Source organism: Plutella xylostella, chromosome 21, assembly GCF_932276165.1.
Source record: "Plutella xylostella chromosome 21, ilPluXylo3.1, whole genome shotgun sequence".
NCBI lineage: Eukaryota > Metazoa > Arthropoda > Insecta > Lepidoptera > Plutellidae > Plutella > Plutella xylostella.
In genome coordinates this window covers 2,429,752-2,450,362 of record NC_064001.1, presented here as the reverse complement: position 1 = coordinate 2,450,362, position 20,611 = coordinate 2,429,752, and the positions used below count along the sequence as shown (strand labels likewise).

Sequence of the window (20,611 nt, the reverse complement as noted above, 5' to 3'; positions counted from 1 at the left end):
CTGTCCCCGCCCTTATGAATAGGAAGTACTTTGGATACTTTGAGATCTCTTGGGAAAATTCCTAACTGTAAGCATTGATTAAAAATGAAAGTGATCGGAGGTACAAGAAAATCTTTGAAGTCTTTTAGAATTTTATTGGATATTTGGTCAACTCCCATAGCACAGGTAGTCCTTAATCCCATTATTATTTGCTCTACTTCCCTTTCATCTGTGTCCCCTAGAAAAAAAGAGTTATTATTGGAACTTTTGTCATTTATAGTTTCGTTTTCTCCATCATTTGTTTGGGGGATCCGTTCCGCAAGAGATTCACCTACTTTAACGTAGTATTCATTTACCTTATTAACAGCAACCTGAGGAGTAAATTCAGCTGAAAGTAGCTCCTTGGGATAGTTTTTAGTTTTTGAGGTGTTAGTAATATCCTTTATAGCCTTCCAAAGTCTTTTAGAATCGTTTCCTGCATTTGAAATATTGTCTCTGTCATATTGTCTTTTTAATTTTTTAAGTAGTCCATTGCAAAAGTTCCTGTATCGCTTATACGTTATTTTCAATGTTTCATGCCGGCTCCATACGTTGGCCCCAACGCAGGTCCCAACGCTACTCGTCCAACGTATGGATCTAGAAAATTGCATTGGCCCCAACGTTGGGGCGAGCGTTGGTAGTTGGCCGGCTCGTGTCGGTTTTATCAAAGGAATCTGCGCCAACGCTGGCGATCACTCCCACACGTTGGCGCTTTGCTCAGTGCTGTTGCAACACGCAACGAGTGCGGACGTCGAGCAAGAAGGGATTTCTCATACACAAAATCGTCACCTTTATGGAAAAATTAAAAAGTTACAGATTTTATTGAACTTAACAACAAGCACATTCAATAATATGGGACGCAACTCGAAAGGAACATAGAAATCTAAATGTATTAGCTGATGCATGGCGCAGCATTCAACAGAATATGGGCATGATCTTCAATTGAAGATTTTAAAAAACCGGCCAAGTGCGAGTCGGGCTCGCGCACAAAGGGTTCCGTAGCAGCAAAATTACAGTTAAATCAACCTATCTCAAAAACTATAAGAGATACTTTGATCAAACCAAAAATCGTTGAAAGAGTTAATTAGCATGCATCACCTCTATTTTTTTTAGAATTTTATACCCCGTAGTTATAAAAATAGAGGGGGGGGGGACATACTTTTTACGACTTTGAGAGCTGATATCTCAAAAACCGTTCACTTTAAGAAAAATGTTTTTTAGAAAACTTTATATCATTTTAAAAGACCTTTCCATTGATACCCCACACGGGTATGTACATCGAAAAAAAAAATTTCATCCCTCAGTTACATGTATGGGGGGCCCCACCCCCAATTCTTTTTTTTACTATTTAGTGTCATATTTTTGTAGCGGTTCATACAACACATATTCCCATCAAATTTCATCACTGTAGTACTTATAGTTTCCGAGTAAATCGGCTGTGACAGACGGACAGACGGACAGACGGACAGACGGACATGACGAAACTATAAGGGTTCCGTTTTTGCCATTTTGGCTACGGAACCCTAAAAAAGCGGAAATCATTAATGAGCTCATATTTATCGCCTCAGAGCAGTTAACATTTCTGTATCGGACATCTTCACGTTGGCCCTGTCGGGACAGAACTAGTTTATGAGCCAACGTATAGTACGCCTCACCCAATTTACAGTCCAACGTTGGTACGAGCGTTGGGACCAACGTCTGGAGCCGGCCTCATCATTAGGGTTTTGATTAGTTTTTTTGTGTAATTTATCTCTGTGGCGCATACAACGTAATAATCCTTGTGTGATCCACGGTTTCATAATTTTTTTACGTCTAGGTATAATTTTAGTTTCTGTATTTTTATTAATGGCTGTGGTAATAGCTTTTATTAAATAAGTTATTGACTGATTTGGATCAGTTTGTTGATAGATCGGTTTAGTGTCAATATTCAAAATATCTTTTTCTAAGCTCTCATTATTTACTTTAGTTTGATAAAAGGTCTCGGTGTTACTTATTTTATGATTTAGGCAAAAAAGTACGCATTTGTGGTCAGTCAAGGTAGATTGTGGTACAATAGTAGTAGAGGGCTTTTTAGTTTTAACCAGAAAATGGTCTAGACAGGTGCCACTGAGGTCACGCGTAATAAAAGTATGTGCTGGAAGTAGTCCATGAAACGATGTGAGGGTAAGATAATTCTCTGAGGAGGTATCGATCTTCCCGGGATTGATCGGAATATTGATATTTATTTATTTATTTATTATTTATAAGAGTAGGTATGTTGTAAATAGGTAAGTAGTTGTTATAAGGGTTCGAATACAACCATCAACGTAAGCATCATCCGTATCATGAACTACAAAACGTCACCTGCAAATGCCTGCACGGATCGGCAACAACAGTATTATTCGTCGCCACGGCGGCTGCCAAGAGCGGCAACGTGGTCGGGAACGGCAGCGGAGACAACAACTGCTGGTGTTGTTTGTCTTGTCCCAACTCTTGTAGTAGAAGTATTAGCTCCATACGGACGGACGCGAGGCCGCCGCCGCCCGCGCCTTGTAGGGAGCAGTAGGAGAGGAGAGTGCGGAGGAGGGTCTCGTTCGCTGGAAAGAAATATGAATTTGTTGTATAGCAAGTATACGCAAATAGACAAAAGTGCATTCGGAACGCATTTGACTTCAAACTAGATAGTTATTAAAAGTTCAGCTTTACAATTTCTTTTTGAATATAACTTTACGAAATAGCTATTCCGAGCAGCTTAAAGCGCATCAATGCCGTCACTATTATTGCCTGGCTGCTATGGTCCATCGCAAACAACAGTCATATAAATCACTTATATCGACGATGTCTCGATCGCGTAAATTGCACAATAACTAAACATCGGGCGCAATAGAATTTTATGGGCCGGACAAAATTATCGTCTGAATTATAATAAATATATCGGATAAATTATTATCTGCTCTTTAATACACACACACACACACTCACGCCTTGTACTAATGTACTCCCATGCGGGGTAGGCAGAGGTGCATTGCTGCACCCACTTTTCGCCAGAGTGTTATGTTGGTCCCAATGTAATAGGGGGCGGGCCTATTGCCATTTTACGGGCACATCCAAGACCCGAGAACAAATATCTGTGTTTAAACAAATATCTGCCCCAGCCGGGAATCGAACCCGGAACCATCGGTTCAGTAGTCAGGGTCACTAACCACTACGCCATTCGGTCGTCTGATAATGAAAAGAAAACCACCAACCTTTCAGCCACTTTTTCCTGCGCACCGCCCTCTGCACCTTCGCCTCAAAGTCCGCCTTCTCTCTCAACAACAGCTGATGTAGCGTCGGTTTATCCGGCAGTGGATTCGGCTCAGTGTCGGCACATATTAGTTCCCCGCCGGCGGGCGTGCCGGGTGAGGCGTAGCCGCAGAGACGCCGTAGGGCTTCCACCTCGCGCTCAAGCCAGATGTAGAGTTGGTAGCGGAGGTGCCCGCCTGGGTGGGGGAAAGAGGGGAAATATATATTAACGGTCTTACCATAAAAACTAGAACAAAAATAATGTAAAATCGATGATAGATAATAAATTAAAAATACTTCAAATCTATAACAACATAAAATACAGTCACAAGATTTAAAATAAAATTCATTTTAAGAATAAATTCCTTATCTGTAGCAACAAAGATTCTAAATAAAACTGCATCTGCATCGTCAGCTAACAGTCGTCCACCACTTACTATAAATAGGCTTCTACTAAGGAGCGCCACAATACACTTTCCTATCCAATTCTCTCTGATTTGTACCGTCTATGTTGTACATTTCCTGGAGTAATTTCTGTTTGTGTGTGCAATAAAGAATTTACTTTGAATACTGTTAAAATATTCAAAATCCCTCACAAACATACCGTCAACTTCGAACCCAGTAGCCAGCGTGCTAAGCTCCTCCATCAGTATCTTCAGACACGCCACAAACTTTAGTTGTTGCGCCATGATGTCCACAGATGGCGCTTCTTCTTCCTTGCTTTCCTTCGGCTTGTGCTCTTCTTCTTTGGTATCCATCTTCATTTCTAGAGGCGGCGTGGAAGCGCCTGAGTCGGACCTAGGGATTGAGAGGATCGGATTAGTATTTGAGTTTTATGGAGGTTATTGTTTTCACAACGGGTTTGATTCATTCAGGGTGATTGATAAGATCTACGTAACGTATACGACCTAACTACGACCACAAGCTCCAAATTCCTTAACCATCGACTGCTAAAAACCTTGGAGCTGGTTGGACACGAAGAATGAGACTCCTAGGTTATTGATAGTGCTATGATATAGGCCATAACGCAAGACTAGACTCAAGCTCAGAAAGAATGACTAAATCAACATATTTTTATATCATACCCTTTGTCTCCCCCATCATCGTCCCAGCTCAGCACAAGCTCATCTTCCTTAGGCTTGCTGACGGGCGCGCTCCAGTCGAGGTCCAAGCTCGGGGCGCCCCAGTCTACGCTTGTGGCCTTCGCCGGTTCTTCCACTTCTGTTGGGTACATTTAATTAAGGTATATTGGTGTGGCAAAGTCAAATGTTGCTACATAACAAAATATTTTACCGGTAGAATGGAACTGAAAAGTTTGTTAACAAATTACAGAATGAATAAATAAATATGTAAATGCAGATGAAAAATAGTTATATAATATGGGCTCAGTCTCATTAAATCGATGTTATTGTGTTTAATATATGTTGCTGTAGAAACTAACCTTAAAACCACAGACACAAATAGGCTTTCTATTCAACGACTTGCACAAACATATTATCTAGATTTAGTGTTAAATCTGGATTTAAGCCATGCATTTATATAGATTTACGTATCTTAAATCGAGAATTGAGACTAAATCTAGATTTAATATGTTTGTGCAAGTGGCCCTCAGGACCCACAAAGCATTCCACACACAAATCTCAAAACAAAACCAACAAAAACGAAAACAGAACTGTCACAATAACGTACAAACAGTAAAAGCGTACTTTTGCTCTCCGCATTCAGCTGACCGCTGATGATGACGTCATCGTCCGCTCCATCAGTCACTACTTCCTTCCTCGGCTTCTCTTCTCGAATCTTCGACGGCAGTTTACTGAGCACCTCTAGGGCTAAGGCGGGACAGCCCGCCTTGAAATGGCCGTGGGCGGTTTGGAAGTAAAGCCGGCGCTCCAGCCGAGTGATGCCTTCTTCGTTGTCTTGTTGCAGTAGTGCTACAGTGCCTCCCTGTTGGGTAAGCATTGGTTGATGTTTTGTGTGATAATGTGAGTAGATTATGAATGAAAGGCTCTCTGTTAGTGCGATCATGTGATCATGTTGGGGTCACTAATTTTTTAAAATGATAATGAATACTTAATCAAAACCTTCATCATCATAAATCAAGCCATAAAAACAGTATAAATTTTAATATATTTATTTATACCTACTTTTATTAGAAAATTTACAAAAAATATCAGGGGGACTTAATGCTAAAAGCATTTTCTACCAGTCAACCTAATGCATAAAATATCTACTGCTACATCTATCATAAATCTTCTCTGTCTCTTTACCTGTGTAGGCATCATAGCCCGCTTAAGCTGCGGATGCGTGCGCAGATACACATAGAAGTTATGCACGGACGGCACGGGCTCCCCTTCCGCCCCCTTGCCCTTCCCCGCGCCCTCTAGCAGAGTCTGTAGCGAACAGCTGTATCGCTTCAGCTCCCATAGAGCCATAGAACGGGCGAACGGGTCAGGGTGGGCGGCTTCGATGTTGACGCTGCCGTCTTCGGTTTCGCCGCTGGAATAGGTGGATTTTTGGGTTAGGAAGTGGTAAATAAGGTGTTAAAGTGGTACTTAAATAAGTTATGGTTTTTTGGTTGTGGAAGGTGCTACAACCTAACCGAAAGTTAAAGTTTCGTAACAGAAAACCAAATGTAGCGTGGTATACTCTCTATTTTATAAGCCTGATGAGAGTTTTGTTAGATAACCATGATAATGATGATGAACCGTAAACAAGGAAAAAATAGGACCATCTGGACCATTCTAACCAGAACCAATATATTTTGGTGGCATTGTTTAGAAACGAACTGTAGCAGTTGTTTAACTGCTCTTATTGATATAAATGATGGTGACTATCCACACTATACAATAGCAGCTATCTCACCCAAGTATCTCATCCATGAGTAGTTTCCTCAGGCTGCCAGGCAGTGGGTTGTCAGCTTCGTACAGTCTGGACACGATCATGGCTAGTTGCATGTCGCCCAGCCGAGTTAGCAACACCTGAGAATTTAAATAAGGAGGATTACGCACACGCACACGCACACGCACTCACGCCTTGTACTAATGTACTCCCTTGCGGGGTAGGCAGAGGTGCATTGCTGCACCCACTTTTCGCCAGAGTGTTATGTTAGTCCCAATGTAATAGGGGGCGGGCCTATTGCCATTTTTACGGGCACATCCAAGACCCGAGAACAAATATATGTGTTTAAACAAATATCTGCCCCAGCCGGGAATCGAACCCGGGACCATCGGCTCAGTAGTCAGGTCACTAACCACTACGCCATTCGGTCGTCAAGAAGGATTAGTTATGCTTTAATTAGATGAATTTCCATTTTTTGGTTAATTTTTTTTAACCTCGTATTGTGTGTGGCAAAAAGGGTATAAGGGTAAGCAGAAAGGAAGAAGATCCGGTCAGAAGTGATTCAGTAAAGTTCTGAAGCATATCCGTTTTATACTGAAACGGTAGAGATATGCCTTGACTACCTTCATAAATACATGGAACCTTTAGAGTGTCGAAGTTGAAAGCGGAGCCGCCTTTACAAACAACAATGATGCCCTTAAAATCTTCTCACCTCTAGCGCATCCTTCAGAGCTCCTCCAAGCAGGAAGAAAGCGGCCGCGTGTTCGAATCTCTGCTTGCCCAGCAGAGCAAAGGCGTTTTTCAACGCCGCCTTGCGCCACCGCTCTTCGGCGAAGTTGTTGGCGAAGAACTGGAAAAAAGGAATATATTAAAATCTTGCTTCGATTGGCACCGCACATTAGTAATACAATATGGCTACAGGATATCATCAATAGCAGCTCGTGAAGCCAAAACAGTGAATATTTCATTTATTGATGCATCCAGCAGTGCAGCTTAGATACATAAAAACTATTCACAGGAAAATTTGTCGATTCACTTATAGTGGAAGTAGAGAGACACATTGGAACGGTAGTAGGTCACTAACACAGCGACTGGACTACAAGACTCAAGCGTGTGAGTTATGTCGCTATATTCTTTGTACAATAAAAAATTAATAAAATATAGCAGGAGTACTATGTCGTTTGATTGACAGATGGTTTTTCTTGAACAAATGACTTAAAATGTATAGACTTGACAGCTGTCATAAGGTTCATGCTATATTTTACAAAGTAAATATTACTCACGGCAGTCATCTTCTCGTCGTGGTGCGAGCGGAACAGCCCCCACAGCAGCGCCTTCTTCCTCATGGCGAGGTAGTACAACGCGGCGTCCATGGGGTCCGAGTGTCGTTTGTACGCGGCTCGGGCTAGCCGTTCCACGGTCGTGCGGAGTAGGTCGCGCCCGCGCAGCCACCAGCCCACTCCTGGGGGGAGGAAAGAGGGTTTTGTAAGTGGGGATAGATTTTGGATTGTAGGTAAACTTCTTGGACATGGTGGGGGGAAAATTTAGCGCAGGTGAGGTTTTGTAACGACCTACTGCCAAATAGCTCACTGCAAAGATCAATTTTTCTCTCTTTCTGTGTCGCTGTTTCCATCGCCACCGTTCACCACAAAGATGCCAAAATTTGTATGAGCTCGTGAACGCGCTAAGGGAGCAATCGGAGTGTCCACAATAGACGAATAGCTACCGAGCTGCATAGCGTACAACAATGGCGTAACCTAAAATGACCTCTCCCTAGTTGTCAACTTACTAGAATTGCAACTGTAGAGAGTTAAGCAAGATCCTATTGCACTCACCGAGCTCCCTCAAAGTGGACCAAACGGGCTGTCCTTTAGCAAAGCCAGGTATCAGCTGCAACAGCTGTTCGTGGCTCTCCGAGTGGAAGGCCCACACCACGTTGCAGGTGCCGACGCCCGCACGTTGTAGCGCCGCCCGCTGACCAATGGGAAGGCAGCGGAGGAGGTAGCCATAGTGCTTCATGGCTAGAAGGAAGCGGAGGCCGCAGTCGTCTAGGGAATCTGCGGAGAAGAGGGTAATTGTAGGGATTGGTTTGAGGGGTATTGAAATTAAGTAGAGATGTAGAGATAACTTTCCGTACATAATTACAGTTATTATAATCTAGGGTTTGACTATTATGTGTGCATGTTTTAGATAGTCAGGTATTTTATTCCAGGAAGCGATATTCCATTCGGAATATATTGCTGTAAGTCTATCTGTATCTGTTTTCTTTTAATTTGGGGTGACAGTGTGGATTCGGCAGCACCCGGGACGACAAAGCAGCCCTATTTAGGGAGGCACTGCTTTCCTCGCTCAGCCGAGGAGGGGGCTAGAAAAGGTGCCCTAAGAAAATGCTCGCCTCACTTGGAAGGTGGTAGTAACCGCGGCTGCCATTGCATCTTTAATAACGTGGTCGAAATAACAAGAAAAATCAATGCATGAAACCACCTATCATGATTTTCGGCGCATGGAACGTGAGGACGCTTCTAGATCGAGACGGCAACGCCTGCCCTGAACGCAAAACCGCCGTAGTAGCTCGTGAACTTCATCGTTATAACGTAGATGTAGCTGCTCTCAGCGAGACACATCTTGCCGATGAAGGTGAGCTGGTGGAAGGTGGTGGCGGTTACACTTTCTTTTGGAAAGGTACCGCTGCCTCCGAACCACGACGTTCAGGTGTAGGATTTGCTGTCAAGAACTGTATAGCAAAGCGACTAGAGGAGTACCCAGTACATATCTTGGATCGCGTTACCACTTTACGCCTCAAACTGGACAGAAACAACTACCTTAATGTCATCAGTGTCTATGCTCCAACGCTGGATAAGTCTGATGACGTCAAGGACAAATTCTATGAAGAGCTATCTCAATGCTTAGACAGCATAAACGCCAGAGAGCAGGTTCTATTGCTAGGCGACTTCAATGCCAGAGTTGGTCGGGACTATGAGGCTTGGCCTGGAGTTCTGGGTAGACACGGAGTTGGCAACATGAACAGCAATGGTCAGTTGCTACTCAGTCTTTGTGCTCAACACAAGCTGGCAATATCGAACACTATGTTCAGACTTGCTGCTAAGTACAAGACAACGTGGATGCACCCGAGATCCAAACACTGGCATTTGATTGATTATGCTATGGTAAGGCAAAGAGACATCAGCCAGGTTGAAGTTACCCGCGTGATGCGTGGGGCACACTGCTGGTCTGATCACAGATTAATTGTCACCAAGCTGCGACTCCGACTTCATCGTCCGCGTAGATCTACTGTAAAAAAGCCTGCGTCATTGAACGTGGTAAGGCTAAAAGATCGCGAAGTACGAGAGCGTTTTGCTGATACCTTATCGGAAAGGCTGTCGCCAGATATCAAGGCGGGTGACGTTGGTGCGGCCTGGGGAACATTGTCTACCCATCTTAAAGAAGCCGCCTCAGCTGCTTTAGGTATGACAAGCCGTCGTAATGAAGATTGGTTTGACGAGAATGACGGGGTTCTCAGGGCAGCATTTGACAAACACCGAGAACTTTTGCGACAGCATAGTAGGAGAGGTAGAACGGCTACGGAGATCAAAAACAGTGACCTTGAGCTACGAAAACTGTCTCGACAGTTAAAAGACAAGTGGTGGCGTGACAAAGCTTGTCATATGCAATGGCTCGCTGACACAAATCAGCTCGGGGAGTTTTATTGCGAGGTACGTAAATTGATTGGTACATCTTGTCGTGCAAAAGTTCCTTTAAGGTCATTAGACGGCGCGCATCTACTAACAGGCAAAGAAGATGTACTAAAACGTTGGGCTGAGCACTTTGACACCTTGCTTAACGTAGATCGATCAGCTGATCTACGAAATATCGGTTTACTACCTCAACTTCCGTTAGCTACCGAGCTGGACGAGCCCCTATCACGCGATGAGATTGTCACAGCCATCAGACAGCAGCAAAACAAGCGGGCCGTTGGTGCTGACCTTATACCAGGAGAGCTGCTGAAGTACGGCGGTGAGGAGCTACACGACTTGATCTCGGAACTGTTTGTTCGAATGTGGGAGGAGGAGCGGGTCCCGGATGACTTCAAAGTGTCTCGCATAATTGCTCTCTACAAGAACAAGGGTGATCGTTCCGACTGTAACTCCTACCGTGGTATTTCACTTCTGTCAGCCCCCGGAAAGGCCTTTGCCAGAGTTCTCCTAAACCGCTTGAAACAACTATCTGAAAAGATCTTGCCCGAAACCCAGTTTGGCTTCCGACCTGACCGAGGTACCTGCGAAGCTATCTTTTCCGTCCGGCAACTGCAGGAAAAAAGTAGAGAGCAAGGGCGTCAGCTGTATCTCTGCTTTGTCGACTTGGAGAAAGCGTTTGATAGTGTACCTCGTGAAGCCCTGTGGATAGTGCTTGAGAAACTGGGATGTACGGAGAAGTTTGTAAGACTTCTAAGACTCTTGCATGACGATATGCAGTGCTGTGTCGCAGTAGATGGTGAGCAATCAGATTTCTTCCCCGTTACCTGTGGGGTGAAACAAGGGTGTGTCCTTGCACCAACATTGTTCGCCTTATACTTTGCAGTAGTAGTCAAAGAAGTCTTACAAACGGTCTCCGAGGGAGTCCGGATCCGCTTTCGCACAGGCAACCTTTTCAACTTAGGCAGACTTAAAGCACGTACTAAAGTGTCGCACGCATTGATCACAGAGATCATGTATGCAGACGACTTGTGCTTTTTAGCAGAATCCCCAGATGGGTTACAACAGCTAATGTCCTCATTCCACCAAGCTTGCTGCAAGTTCGGCCTAAAGATTAGTGTCAAAAAGACTGAGGTCATGACCTTAGACACACACGGTCACGAGACACTATCGATAAAGCTTGGGGAAGATGAGCTGAAGCAGGTGCACAAGTTTCGTTATCTGGGGAGCACTTTAACATCCAAGTGTGACCTTGACGCCGAAATTAATAACAGAATAAGTGCTGCAGCCGCGGCATTTGGCAAACTGCGTTCCAAGGTCTTCTGCTCACATGATCTTAAGCTGGCTACCAAAATATCCATGTATATGGCGATTGTGCTGCCAAACCTCCTATACTCCTCCGAGACGTGGTGTTTGTATCGCAACCACATACGCACTTTAGATCGTTTCCACCTCAAATGCCTACGATCCATCATAAAGATCCGATGGTCTGACCGAGTGCGTAACACCGAAGTTCTGCGACGGGCCAATGTTGGTGGCATTGAGGCCTATTTAATGCGTCGACAACTTCGGTGGTGCGGTCACGTATCGCGTATGGCGGAGGAGAGAGTGGCGAAGCGCATCTTTTATTCTGAACTAGAGGAGGGTAAGCGGAAACCTGGCGGACAACTCCTCCGATATAAAGATGTTCAGAAGCGGCACATGAAAAGATGCAACATTGAGCCCTCTCGTTGGGAAGATTTGGCGGCACAACGGCCTGAATGGCGCAGGGTGGTGGCAAGGCGAGTACGCGAATTCGAGCTGCAGCGTAAAGCTGAATTAGACGCGAAACGCGACCAGCTAAAAGCTCGTCCACCTGCCGCCATCAACTATAATTATGTCGGCGGCGTACTCACATGCCCACACTGTGCAAGGGGGTTCGCCGCAAAGATAGGCTATACAAGCCATCTTAGGGCGCACGCGCGCCAACAGAACTAGGGGTCGAAGTGGTCGCCATGGCCGAAATCGGTCGGACCAATCATCACGCGTGAGTTGAGAGTATGGCGAAGTGCACGCAATTTACCCGCCTTTTTGAATTCGCGCGATGCTTGTGAATGCGATGTATTAATGTCCCTCGACAATGCGCGTATGAAATCGCCCCTTCTGGACAAGGTCTAGGTTACCTGGTGAGACCTCGTTGTTCTGGCAGGCGGCGGGGTCGCCAGCAGGTGCATCTGGTCCAGGGAGGTGCGTGTGTGTGAGATGTCCCCACAGTTACCTGGTGAGACCTCGTTGTTCTGGCAGGCGGCGGGGTCGGCGCGCGCGCTGTGTGAGATGCGCTCGGCCACGTCCGCGTCGCACGTGGAGACGGTGTCCGCGAGCGCCAGCAGGTGCATCTGGTCCAGGGAGGACAGGCCTGGTAGGTGGGTGTGGGTGAGTAGGCGGGAGAGGATGCGGCCTGGGGAGAGAGAATCGCATTAGTAAGTTTCAATGAAATTATAAATGACAGTTTTTAAAATTTACGAGCCACTGTTTTAGTCGCTTAGTTTTCAGTCGTGATTTAAGATTCTGTTTAGAAGTGGATTATGCTACAAGACCCTCTGGAAGTTCGTTTTGCAAGGTCAGCCATAGCCTTGTTCGTTCACTATAGTAATTGCAGGTTTTATATACCCTATAAGTAGTAGGTTCCGCCTTACCTACCTTGTTTCGGGGCGTGACATGTCCCACGCAGCGCCATAACGAATACCTTAATATTACCGTGGACATACTTATGAATATACAAAGTATCTGAATGTTTATAAAGGGAGCATCTAAATACAGCGCGATAAGTCGCCCGCAACGATATTTTCTAAGCTATAATTTTTTAGTCAAGACTATCACACACGCAGTCGCATTCTAAAGCCGCTCTTTCTTTTCTTTCACTGGTCTACCTACACTAGAGCAAAGTAGACCACTCACCCTGCCTAGGCCCGAAGTGGCTCAGCGGCTGCCTCTCCGGCATGGAGGGGCGTCGGTCCACGCCCTCTTCTTCAGCCGCGTCGCGTCGCAGTGCGTCTAAAACCTCGTCATTCAGTGAAAGGATAAATTTTTGCTCAAAATTATCACACACGCAGCCGCATTCTAAAGTTGCTCTTTCTTTTGTTTCCCTTGTCTAAGATACATTACAAGAGAGTAGACAACTCACCCTGCCTAGGCCCGAAGTGGCTCAGCGGTTGCCTCTCGGGCATGGAGGGGCGTCGGTCCACGCCGTCTTCTTCAGCCAATAGCAGAGCGTCTAGATCCTCGTCCGTGTCCATCGTGCCTTCGAACAGTTCGTTGTAGTCCTGGGAATTTTAAAGTATTTTTTATCTTACACCGGTGAAAGTTCACAGGTCTCTATCATCTTACTGTAGAGAAACATCGCTTTATGAAAAAAAATTGGATCGTTATCGCTGCTCCGCTGTTCCCTACTCTATGTTGTTGACGTTGTTGTATTATAACGTAGAGATAGCATGATAGCTCTTAACAAGCAAATTTTGCCTTCCGGCGACATAAAATGTATGTGATTGTGTTAGCTATTATAAAAGTCACATAATCTTATGCTTAATTTCTGTATAAATATTACTTAAATTGTTATCTAATCAATTCGACTGCTTCTCGAAATTAAAAAAGTCATTTCTTCTTCTTAGGGAGTCCAGGTATACGTAAAATCATACCTTAGCCTCCTGCGCCGTGGAAGGATGGTGCGCAGACTCCTTGTCAGCCACGAGTAGCGTCCACAGCGGCAGCGGCGGCACCGAGATGATCTCGTCGTAGTCCAGCTGCACGTCCTCGGTTATCTGGACCGATTGCAAAAAAAATGATGAACACTTTTGGACCAAATTTGTAAAACTGTATATTAATTTGATCAAATTTATCAACTTTTTTGAGTAAGATTGTTTATTTCAGCGTGTTTTTTTGTGACGTAGGCTGTGTTTAGATTGCCAGTGTGATACAAACTGCACAACTCACTAGCGCTACGGTATAACCTTGAGATGCTATCTAAATACACTTTCAAACCTAACTTGGGTCTAGCTTCAAACTGCGTGTGACAATCTTTATAAATACAGACTTATTTGTACGAAACTGCAGTCACATAAACTTAACAACTCGAGGTAAACAAATATAACTCTTACTCCCGCACAAATAAGTCCACATGGGTGCGTACGTACCTGAGCAACGCCATCTAGCGGCGAGCCAGCGCCGGCCGCGAAGCTCACAGACAGCGTTCGAGAGCGCGACCAGCCGCGCTGAAACAACGTGCCATGCCGTATGCAGTCGTGCTACACTTACACTGACACACTCCTCAGTACTTACATAGAGGGCGCTGTGACGTCATGAAACTCATGTAGGCTTTAGGAAGCTGTGGGCCGTTGAATGCTACCAAATGATTGGCTTCGTTTTGTATTACTTTTGGTGCTTTTGGTAAAAAGTGTGTCTTGAACTGCGTTGCAGGATGACACTTTTAATTAAGGTAAATCTTAATAAGCTTAAATCTCGTGCTGCCTTGCATTGACAGAATACGGATAGAAAGTGAAATATATCGATTTAAGGTCACACTTATTAAAAAGTATACTAGGTGCCAATTATTTTGATAAGATTCAATAAGCGAAAATTTAAGACATATTTATGTACCTATATATTTTTTAGCAATGACGTCACAGTTACCACACTTTACTCTAGCGACTAATTTTAACTCTATATCTGTACAACATAAAAGTTAACACATATTACCATCAGGCGTAAACTAGAACCAAAGTTTTCACAAAAACGAGCTATGAAATATTCGTTCATTCGTATCTGAAAGTAGATGGACGCTACAAATTAGTTGTAGTGCAGTCATAGCTACAAAAATCAAAGATAGACATTGTATTTACAGTAATATTTCGGTATTTACAAAGGTACTAACATTACAAACAGGTATAGTTTGTGAGTTTGTATGAAGTAATAACTAAATGAAAAAATGATTGTACCATTAGATAGCCAAGGTATTTGTGAATGTCTTTAGGCTGCTTTTTATCCCAACATAACATATACTGTTCATCAAAAAACATAAAACAAATACGAAAAATATGAATGAAGTTCAGATATATTTACAGAGTATTGTTTGGTTTTGAGAAGTGTCTCGGTGTGTGTTCTAAGCACATTCAGCAAACGTGAAATTTTGCAGAAATATTTTAAGCTACAGTAAACTTAATATAAATAGTGATTACATTATAAATATAGATAGTAGTATAGTAGTGTATTTGTGCCATACAATTTTAAGCATTCATCACTGAAGTATATTTTGTGTAGACCATAGTGTATATTAAAGCCAGCTTATTTCTGTTTAGCTGCGTACACACCGGGCCAACGAACGCCCAACGAACGCCAACGGTTATCCCAACGATGGATATTAACATACATAATACAGGGCAGATTGCAGAAACGAAGGCCAACGAAAAACGTTCGTTGGCGTTCGTTGGCCCGGTGTGTACGCGGCTTTTGTCAATGTGACATTTATCTGTATACGCACATCTAATTACGTATTTAGTGTGCAAGTGTGGCAGAGAGAGGCACAAGGCTGTCTTGTATTTTATACATGAAACTTTTAATATTTGTCTGTAGTCTTGCAAAAGTTTCTCTGTGGCGGTAAGAAAGTGTGTTTTCAGTGCATGATCAAGTACACGATTCTCTAAGCTATGCTTTTTTTAATTATATATGAACATACCTGTCTGGATAAGCTGTCTTCATCACCTGTCGACCCGCGGCCAGTGTAGGTACCTCCGATGCACCTATGAAACATTCACTTTCAAAACTTTGTTTATTATTTCCACTATTAATTAGACCTCCACCACACAGTATCTATAATATTGAAAGCGTTTTTGCGATAATGAAATCTTTTGCATGCGATTCAATGAAACAATGAGACTGATTGCAAAACAGCTTACAATAATAGTGTGGTGTAGACCTAATTCAATATAGCATTTCCTAAAACGCACACGATGACAATTAAAAGCCAATTGAAAGACCCTAAGGATCCAACTGCCACGCGTCTGCTAAATATTTACAGAAAAACATCAGATTACAAATTAGTTTTTACCGTAACTTCCTTTGTACACTGAAATAGCTGCAAAATAGTAGCGAAAAACATTATTGGAGCATCCATTTTTGTTTAAATTGATGAGAGTGTCTAGTTGTGTTATTTGTTGAGTAACATTCTCATGTTTTTATCGTGTTTACATTCAATAAATGAAATTAGCGATAAAAGTTTTTATTACAAGAAGCATTGAGTTGATTTTTCACTTCCGAGTGTATTCCTACAAGTGCGTGGCTGACAGACGGTTGAAGAGTACATTATGAATGTAATGTACGTTCTGTTAGTTTAAAAATGTATGGGTATGTCCAAATATCTCGGTCTAAGGGCCACTTGCACCAACATATTTAAATATAGATTTATTGTTAAATCTCGATTTAGTGTAAAATTTTATATGGACTGACGTTTCTTAAATCGAGATTTGACACTAAATCTAGATTTAATACGTTTCTGCAAGTGGTCCTAAGTGTGCTATGACTATATATGACTCATGATTATGAAAACATTGGAATTATATCAATCAAAAACATTACTGTCCTCCTTCGGCAGTCGGGTAAATATCGAAGGCAGATATCAAATCAAAATATGGAAGTAAGGTAAATTTACCCGACATACTGAACTTTTTTAATTATGAGCCAACTCTGAAATATTCTAAAATATCGCTGTGATGTGCTACATATGAATCAATGCACTGACATATCTGACGAGTATATCTGGACATACCCTCCAATCATCTCCCCTTCTCACCTGACTAGATGCGCGAGGATAGCCTTCACCCATCGTATCTTGCCGCTGTTGAGCAATTCCATCAGCTGCTTCGGATGGTACTGGGGCAGTACGGGACACGCCATCTGAGACGCTTCGAACAGACCGTAGTCTGGCATGTAGTCTAGTAGAGGCTGTAAAAGAAAAATATATATTGGCTTACACATCATAGATATTTTATGAATATCGTTATGGTGCGTCCAAAAGCGGAGCATTTGGGATTCTGCCACATGTGAAAGTTCTCGTGTTATGATTGGGCAAAAACCATGCCTGCCGAGGTCAATGACTCTGTGACCAACCATAGCAAAGAAACAGATACGTGATAAAAAGCCGCCTTTAGTTTGAACGCAACATTTAATTGCAAACTGCAATTGGAAGCTGGTGAAATTTATATTAGTAATTGTTTTAACTTCAAGGCATTGGTTTTGATAAGTAAAGGGAAGGTAGTCGTCCAATAATGTATGTGGCTGTTGTTATTTTACCCTATTCATATTTTTGTGTTAAAACAATGGACATCCTTGAAAATCTTTTTGTGTTAGATACAATAAAAATATCTTGTATTATTTACAACTATGCCCACAAACAATCAAAACATATAAGAATTTCCCCGTCGTACCCTTACCTTGATTTTCTGAAACCGTAAATATAGTGTTACTATGATTGAATATTTTACACGGCAAAGGTGGAATGATTAAATTAAGGTGTACCTATTAAGATATTTAATAGGGAGAGAAATTGAGTCCTATAGCTGTGCGTTCTTTTACATAATAATATTCGACTAAACGTCTTGCATCATTCTTCAACGTCTAAAAGATAAAAAAAAAACCTGCTGGTATCCTGGGTCACTTTACTGTCTTATACTATCTATTAGTGTTCTTATGAAAGAATGTTATCCATATTTACTGATCTAATAATATTCAAACAATTAAATTGATAAGTATATTACCTGTGGTTGGTCCGGCTGTGCCTTCCTGCGTCTTGCGTCTCGCTCTAACAGCTGTAGATTGATCGAAGAGACGCGTTGAAGATGTGGAGCAGAGACTCGCAAGTCCGCGTCGCGGAGCGCACGCGATTCTGTGCCTTCTTCCACTTCCTGTAAAGGAATAATTTTTTTATAGGAACTTGATACTTTTCAAAACCTCAACGGTTCAAGCCTCAACGGTTGCACTAAGAATATAATTTAAACGCATAATCATATGTTAGTCAAAGACCAAATAAATAACATTTACCTATAAGACGTGCTCATTTTTGGTCACATAAATTTAGTACATAGAGAATAAATACTAAAATCACTCATTTTTGCATTGATTATTTATTACATAGTTGATGAGTGTTTGATATATGTTTGTTATTTTGATTTCACTATGTCAACATAATTATATTGTATACATAACTAGCTGACCCGGCGAACTTCATACCGCCTCTTACCCTATCCTACCCTACACTACCCTACACTACATTACCCTACACTACCCTATACTACCCTACACTACCCTACACTACCCTACACTACCCTGCACTACCCTACACTACCTTACACTACCCTACCCTACCTTACACTACCCTACACTACCCACACTAACCTGCACTACCCTATTTTACCCTACACTAACCTAAACTACCCTACATTACGCTACACTACCCTATACTACCCTACACTACCCTATTTTACCCTACACTACCCTACCTACACTACCCTACACTAACCTGCACTACCCAACGCTATACCCTACACTACCCTACACTACCCTACCCTACACTACACTACACTACCCTACCCTACCCTACCCTACACTACCCTACCCTACCCTACCCTACCCTACACTACACTACACTACCTTACCCTACCTTTCTTACCTTTTAAACCTTCCCTGGACTTCCACGAATATTTCAAGACCAAAATTAGCCAAATCGGTTCAGCCGTTCTCGAGTTTTAGCGAGACTAACGAACAGCAATTCATTTTTATATATATAAGATTATAAAAACGAAAAAAAAACACAAACCTGTTGTTTCCCGCTAGCCTGCGCCGGCTGCAAATTGGGCTTCCACTGCGAATACACATGCATCTCCGAGTCCATCCCCACCACTAGTATCCCGTCTCGCACCCACGAGATCTGCATAGGTAACGGAGGTAGACCGTCAGCTGTCTTGAGAGAGATCCGACGGACTTGCATCCAGCGGATCTCTTCGACGAAGAGCGGCGCGGCGAGGGATGAGGCTTTGCGCAGGATGGGACGGTTGTTGTTGATTGATTCTTTCATTGCCTGTTGAGAGGAAAGAGGTTTGTCTTCTGACGAATAGTACAACTGGACTAGTGTTTTTTACATTGTTATATCAGTATATAAGGTTCAGTTGATTACTACTCGGGGAAAGGTCACTTTTGAGAGATGAATATACACTATGTATATGTCGCAGGCATCTGGTTGAATCTCCCTTTTGATTGAACCACTAGACCGTTCATTGGATGGCGCTATTCAGTTGTATGACTACGCCGAACGTTGATTGTACAAGCGTCACAAAACGTCCAACTAGTTAGCTGACTTAAAATCAGTCAGGTGGTGAATAAAACAAATATGGCGTCTAACAGCTAACAGCTGACACCAAAAGCACCTATATTGTTAGTTTTTTGCAAATAAATTAGCTTTGAAGTGTTAAAATAGTGTGACAACATGGATTTTTCCTCTTATTACGACGCGGGCGGATAGTTTTAAAAGAAAAAAATGTGGCGAAACTGGATAATTATGAACAATAATATGAAGGTACGTTTATTGTTATTGTTTCGTTAATTGGTGAGATAAGAGCTTTGTAACATAGTCTTTTTGTTGACTCTTGTCTGGTCATGTTCACCCTAACAAGACATTACAAAGTTGCTATACTAAATCCCATTCAGCGACTTCGCTGAATGACGTTCAGTGAAGACGTCGAACGTTACAATCAACGACTTGATTGTAACGTTCGACGAGTTGTCCTTTAGTCATACAACTGAATAGCGCCATCCAATGAACGGGCTAGTGGTTCAATCAAAAAGGAGATTAAACCAGATGCCTGCGAAATATACATACCTAATTGTATTCTTGCAAATTAGAATAATTTTCGTATAAATTAGATAAGTACTTTATGCTCATAAAGCATATGATTATGAAATACAAAAACACACACAAACCTTCAAATTAGCCTGCGCCAGATCGCTCGACACCGGCGTGAACAACAGCACCCGTGACCCGACCGCCACCGTCAGTATATGACTGCCATCCTCCTTCGACACCCAATCCAATTGCACCAGGTGCTTCTGCGTCAGTGGGCAAGTGTTGCCATTCTCCATGATGCTCTTGCGAAGGGATTGGAGCGTGGAGAAAGAAGGTACGGCTAGGAGGCCGGCAGATTTGGGAGCTTCTGTTTGCCCGTTTAGGTTGTTGCGGCTTTCCTCGTGTGATAGGGTTTGGAGGACCTGTGAAAGATTTTTGTAGGTTAATTTTTGTTATGTTTGTCAGATAGATCATATAATAAATAAGATCTGACGCCTCCGGTAAAATAAAATGAAAATCAAATTCACTGCAATTTACTAGAGTAGTACTATTTTACGAGACCAGCAAGTCATATTATTACAGTTTATTACTGAAAGCTTGAAAGTTAAACTATATAAAAACAGCGCAGTAATCGTGAGATTATAGCATATGCTGAGTGCGGAGTCATTTCACGATAAAAAAATGAAACAAAATAAATCTATGTACCTAGCTATTTTTTAAATTAATATTAAAGAAAGAAATCCCCACTCTATTGCACACACCTGCGTCAGCCGCTGTCTCTTCTGCAGGAAGGCGGTGTCGTGCAGGTACGACAGGTCTATCTGCGTGTCGGCGCACACGCCCACGCGCGGCAGGCTCACGTTGCGCAGCGGGATCGTGTCCTCTAGCAGCCATTCCGCACCTGGGTAGTATAGCATAGTTGTAAATGGAACTC

General features: G+C 42.8%; 1 protein-coding gene across 1 annotated transcript in view; it reads right to left on the bottom strand.

Moving 5' to 3' along the window:
• Nucleotides 1–20,611, bottom strand: part of LOC105388052 (dmX-like protein 1) — a 73,326-nt gene that overhangs the window by 30,207 nt on the left and 22,508 nt on the right. Inside the window, exons 25-44 of the mRNA XM_048628727.1 lie at nt 20,439–20,578; nt 19,815–20,099; nt 18,655–18,915; nt 17,597–17,743; nt 16,633–16,784; nt 15,520–15,583; nt 13,982–14,059; nt 13,487–13,609; nt 12,976–13,114; nt 12,070–12,249; nt 7,956–8,177; nt 7,404–7,582; nt 6,833–6,970; nt 6,145–6,260; nt 5,550–5,778; nt 4,989–5,226; nt 4,368–4,503; nt 3,887–4,080; nt 3,246–3,479; nt 2,362–2,594 (exon numbers count right to left, since the gene is read on the bottom strand). Coding sequence (XP_048484684.1) covers nt 2,362–2,594; nt 3,246–3,479; nt 3,887–4,080; nt 4,368–4,503; nt 4,989–5,226; nt 5,550–5,778; nt 6,145–6,260; nt 6,833–6,970; nt 7,404–7,582; nt 7,956–8,177; nt 12,070–12,249; nt 12,976–13,114; nt 13,487–13,609; nt 13,982–14,059; nt 15,520–15,583; nt 16,633–16,784; nt 17,597–17,743; nt 18,655–18,915; nt 19,815–20,099; nt 20,439–20,578 — 3,488 coding nt within the window. The remainder of the gene's footprint in view (nt 1–2,361; nt 2,595–3,245; nt 3,480–3,886; nt 4,081–4,367; nt 4,504–4,988; nt 5,227–5,549; nt 5,779–6,144; nt 6,261–6,832; nt 6,971–7,403; nt 7,583–7,955; nt 8,178–12,069; nt 12,250–12,975; nt 13,115–13,486; nt 13,610–13,981; nt 14,060–15,519; nt 15,584–16,632; nt 16,785–17,596; nt 17,744–18,654; nt 18,916–19,814; nt 20,100–20,438; nt 20,579–20,611) is intronic.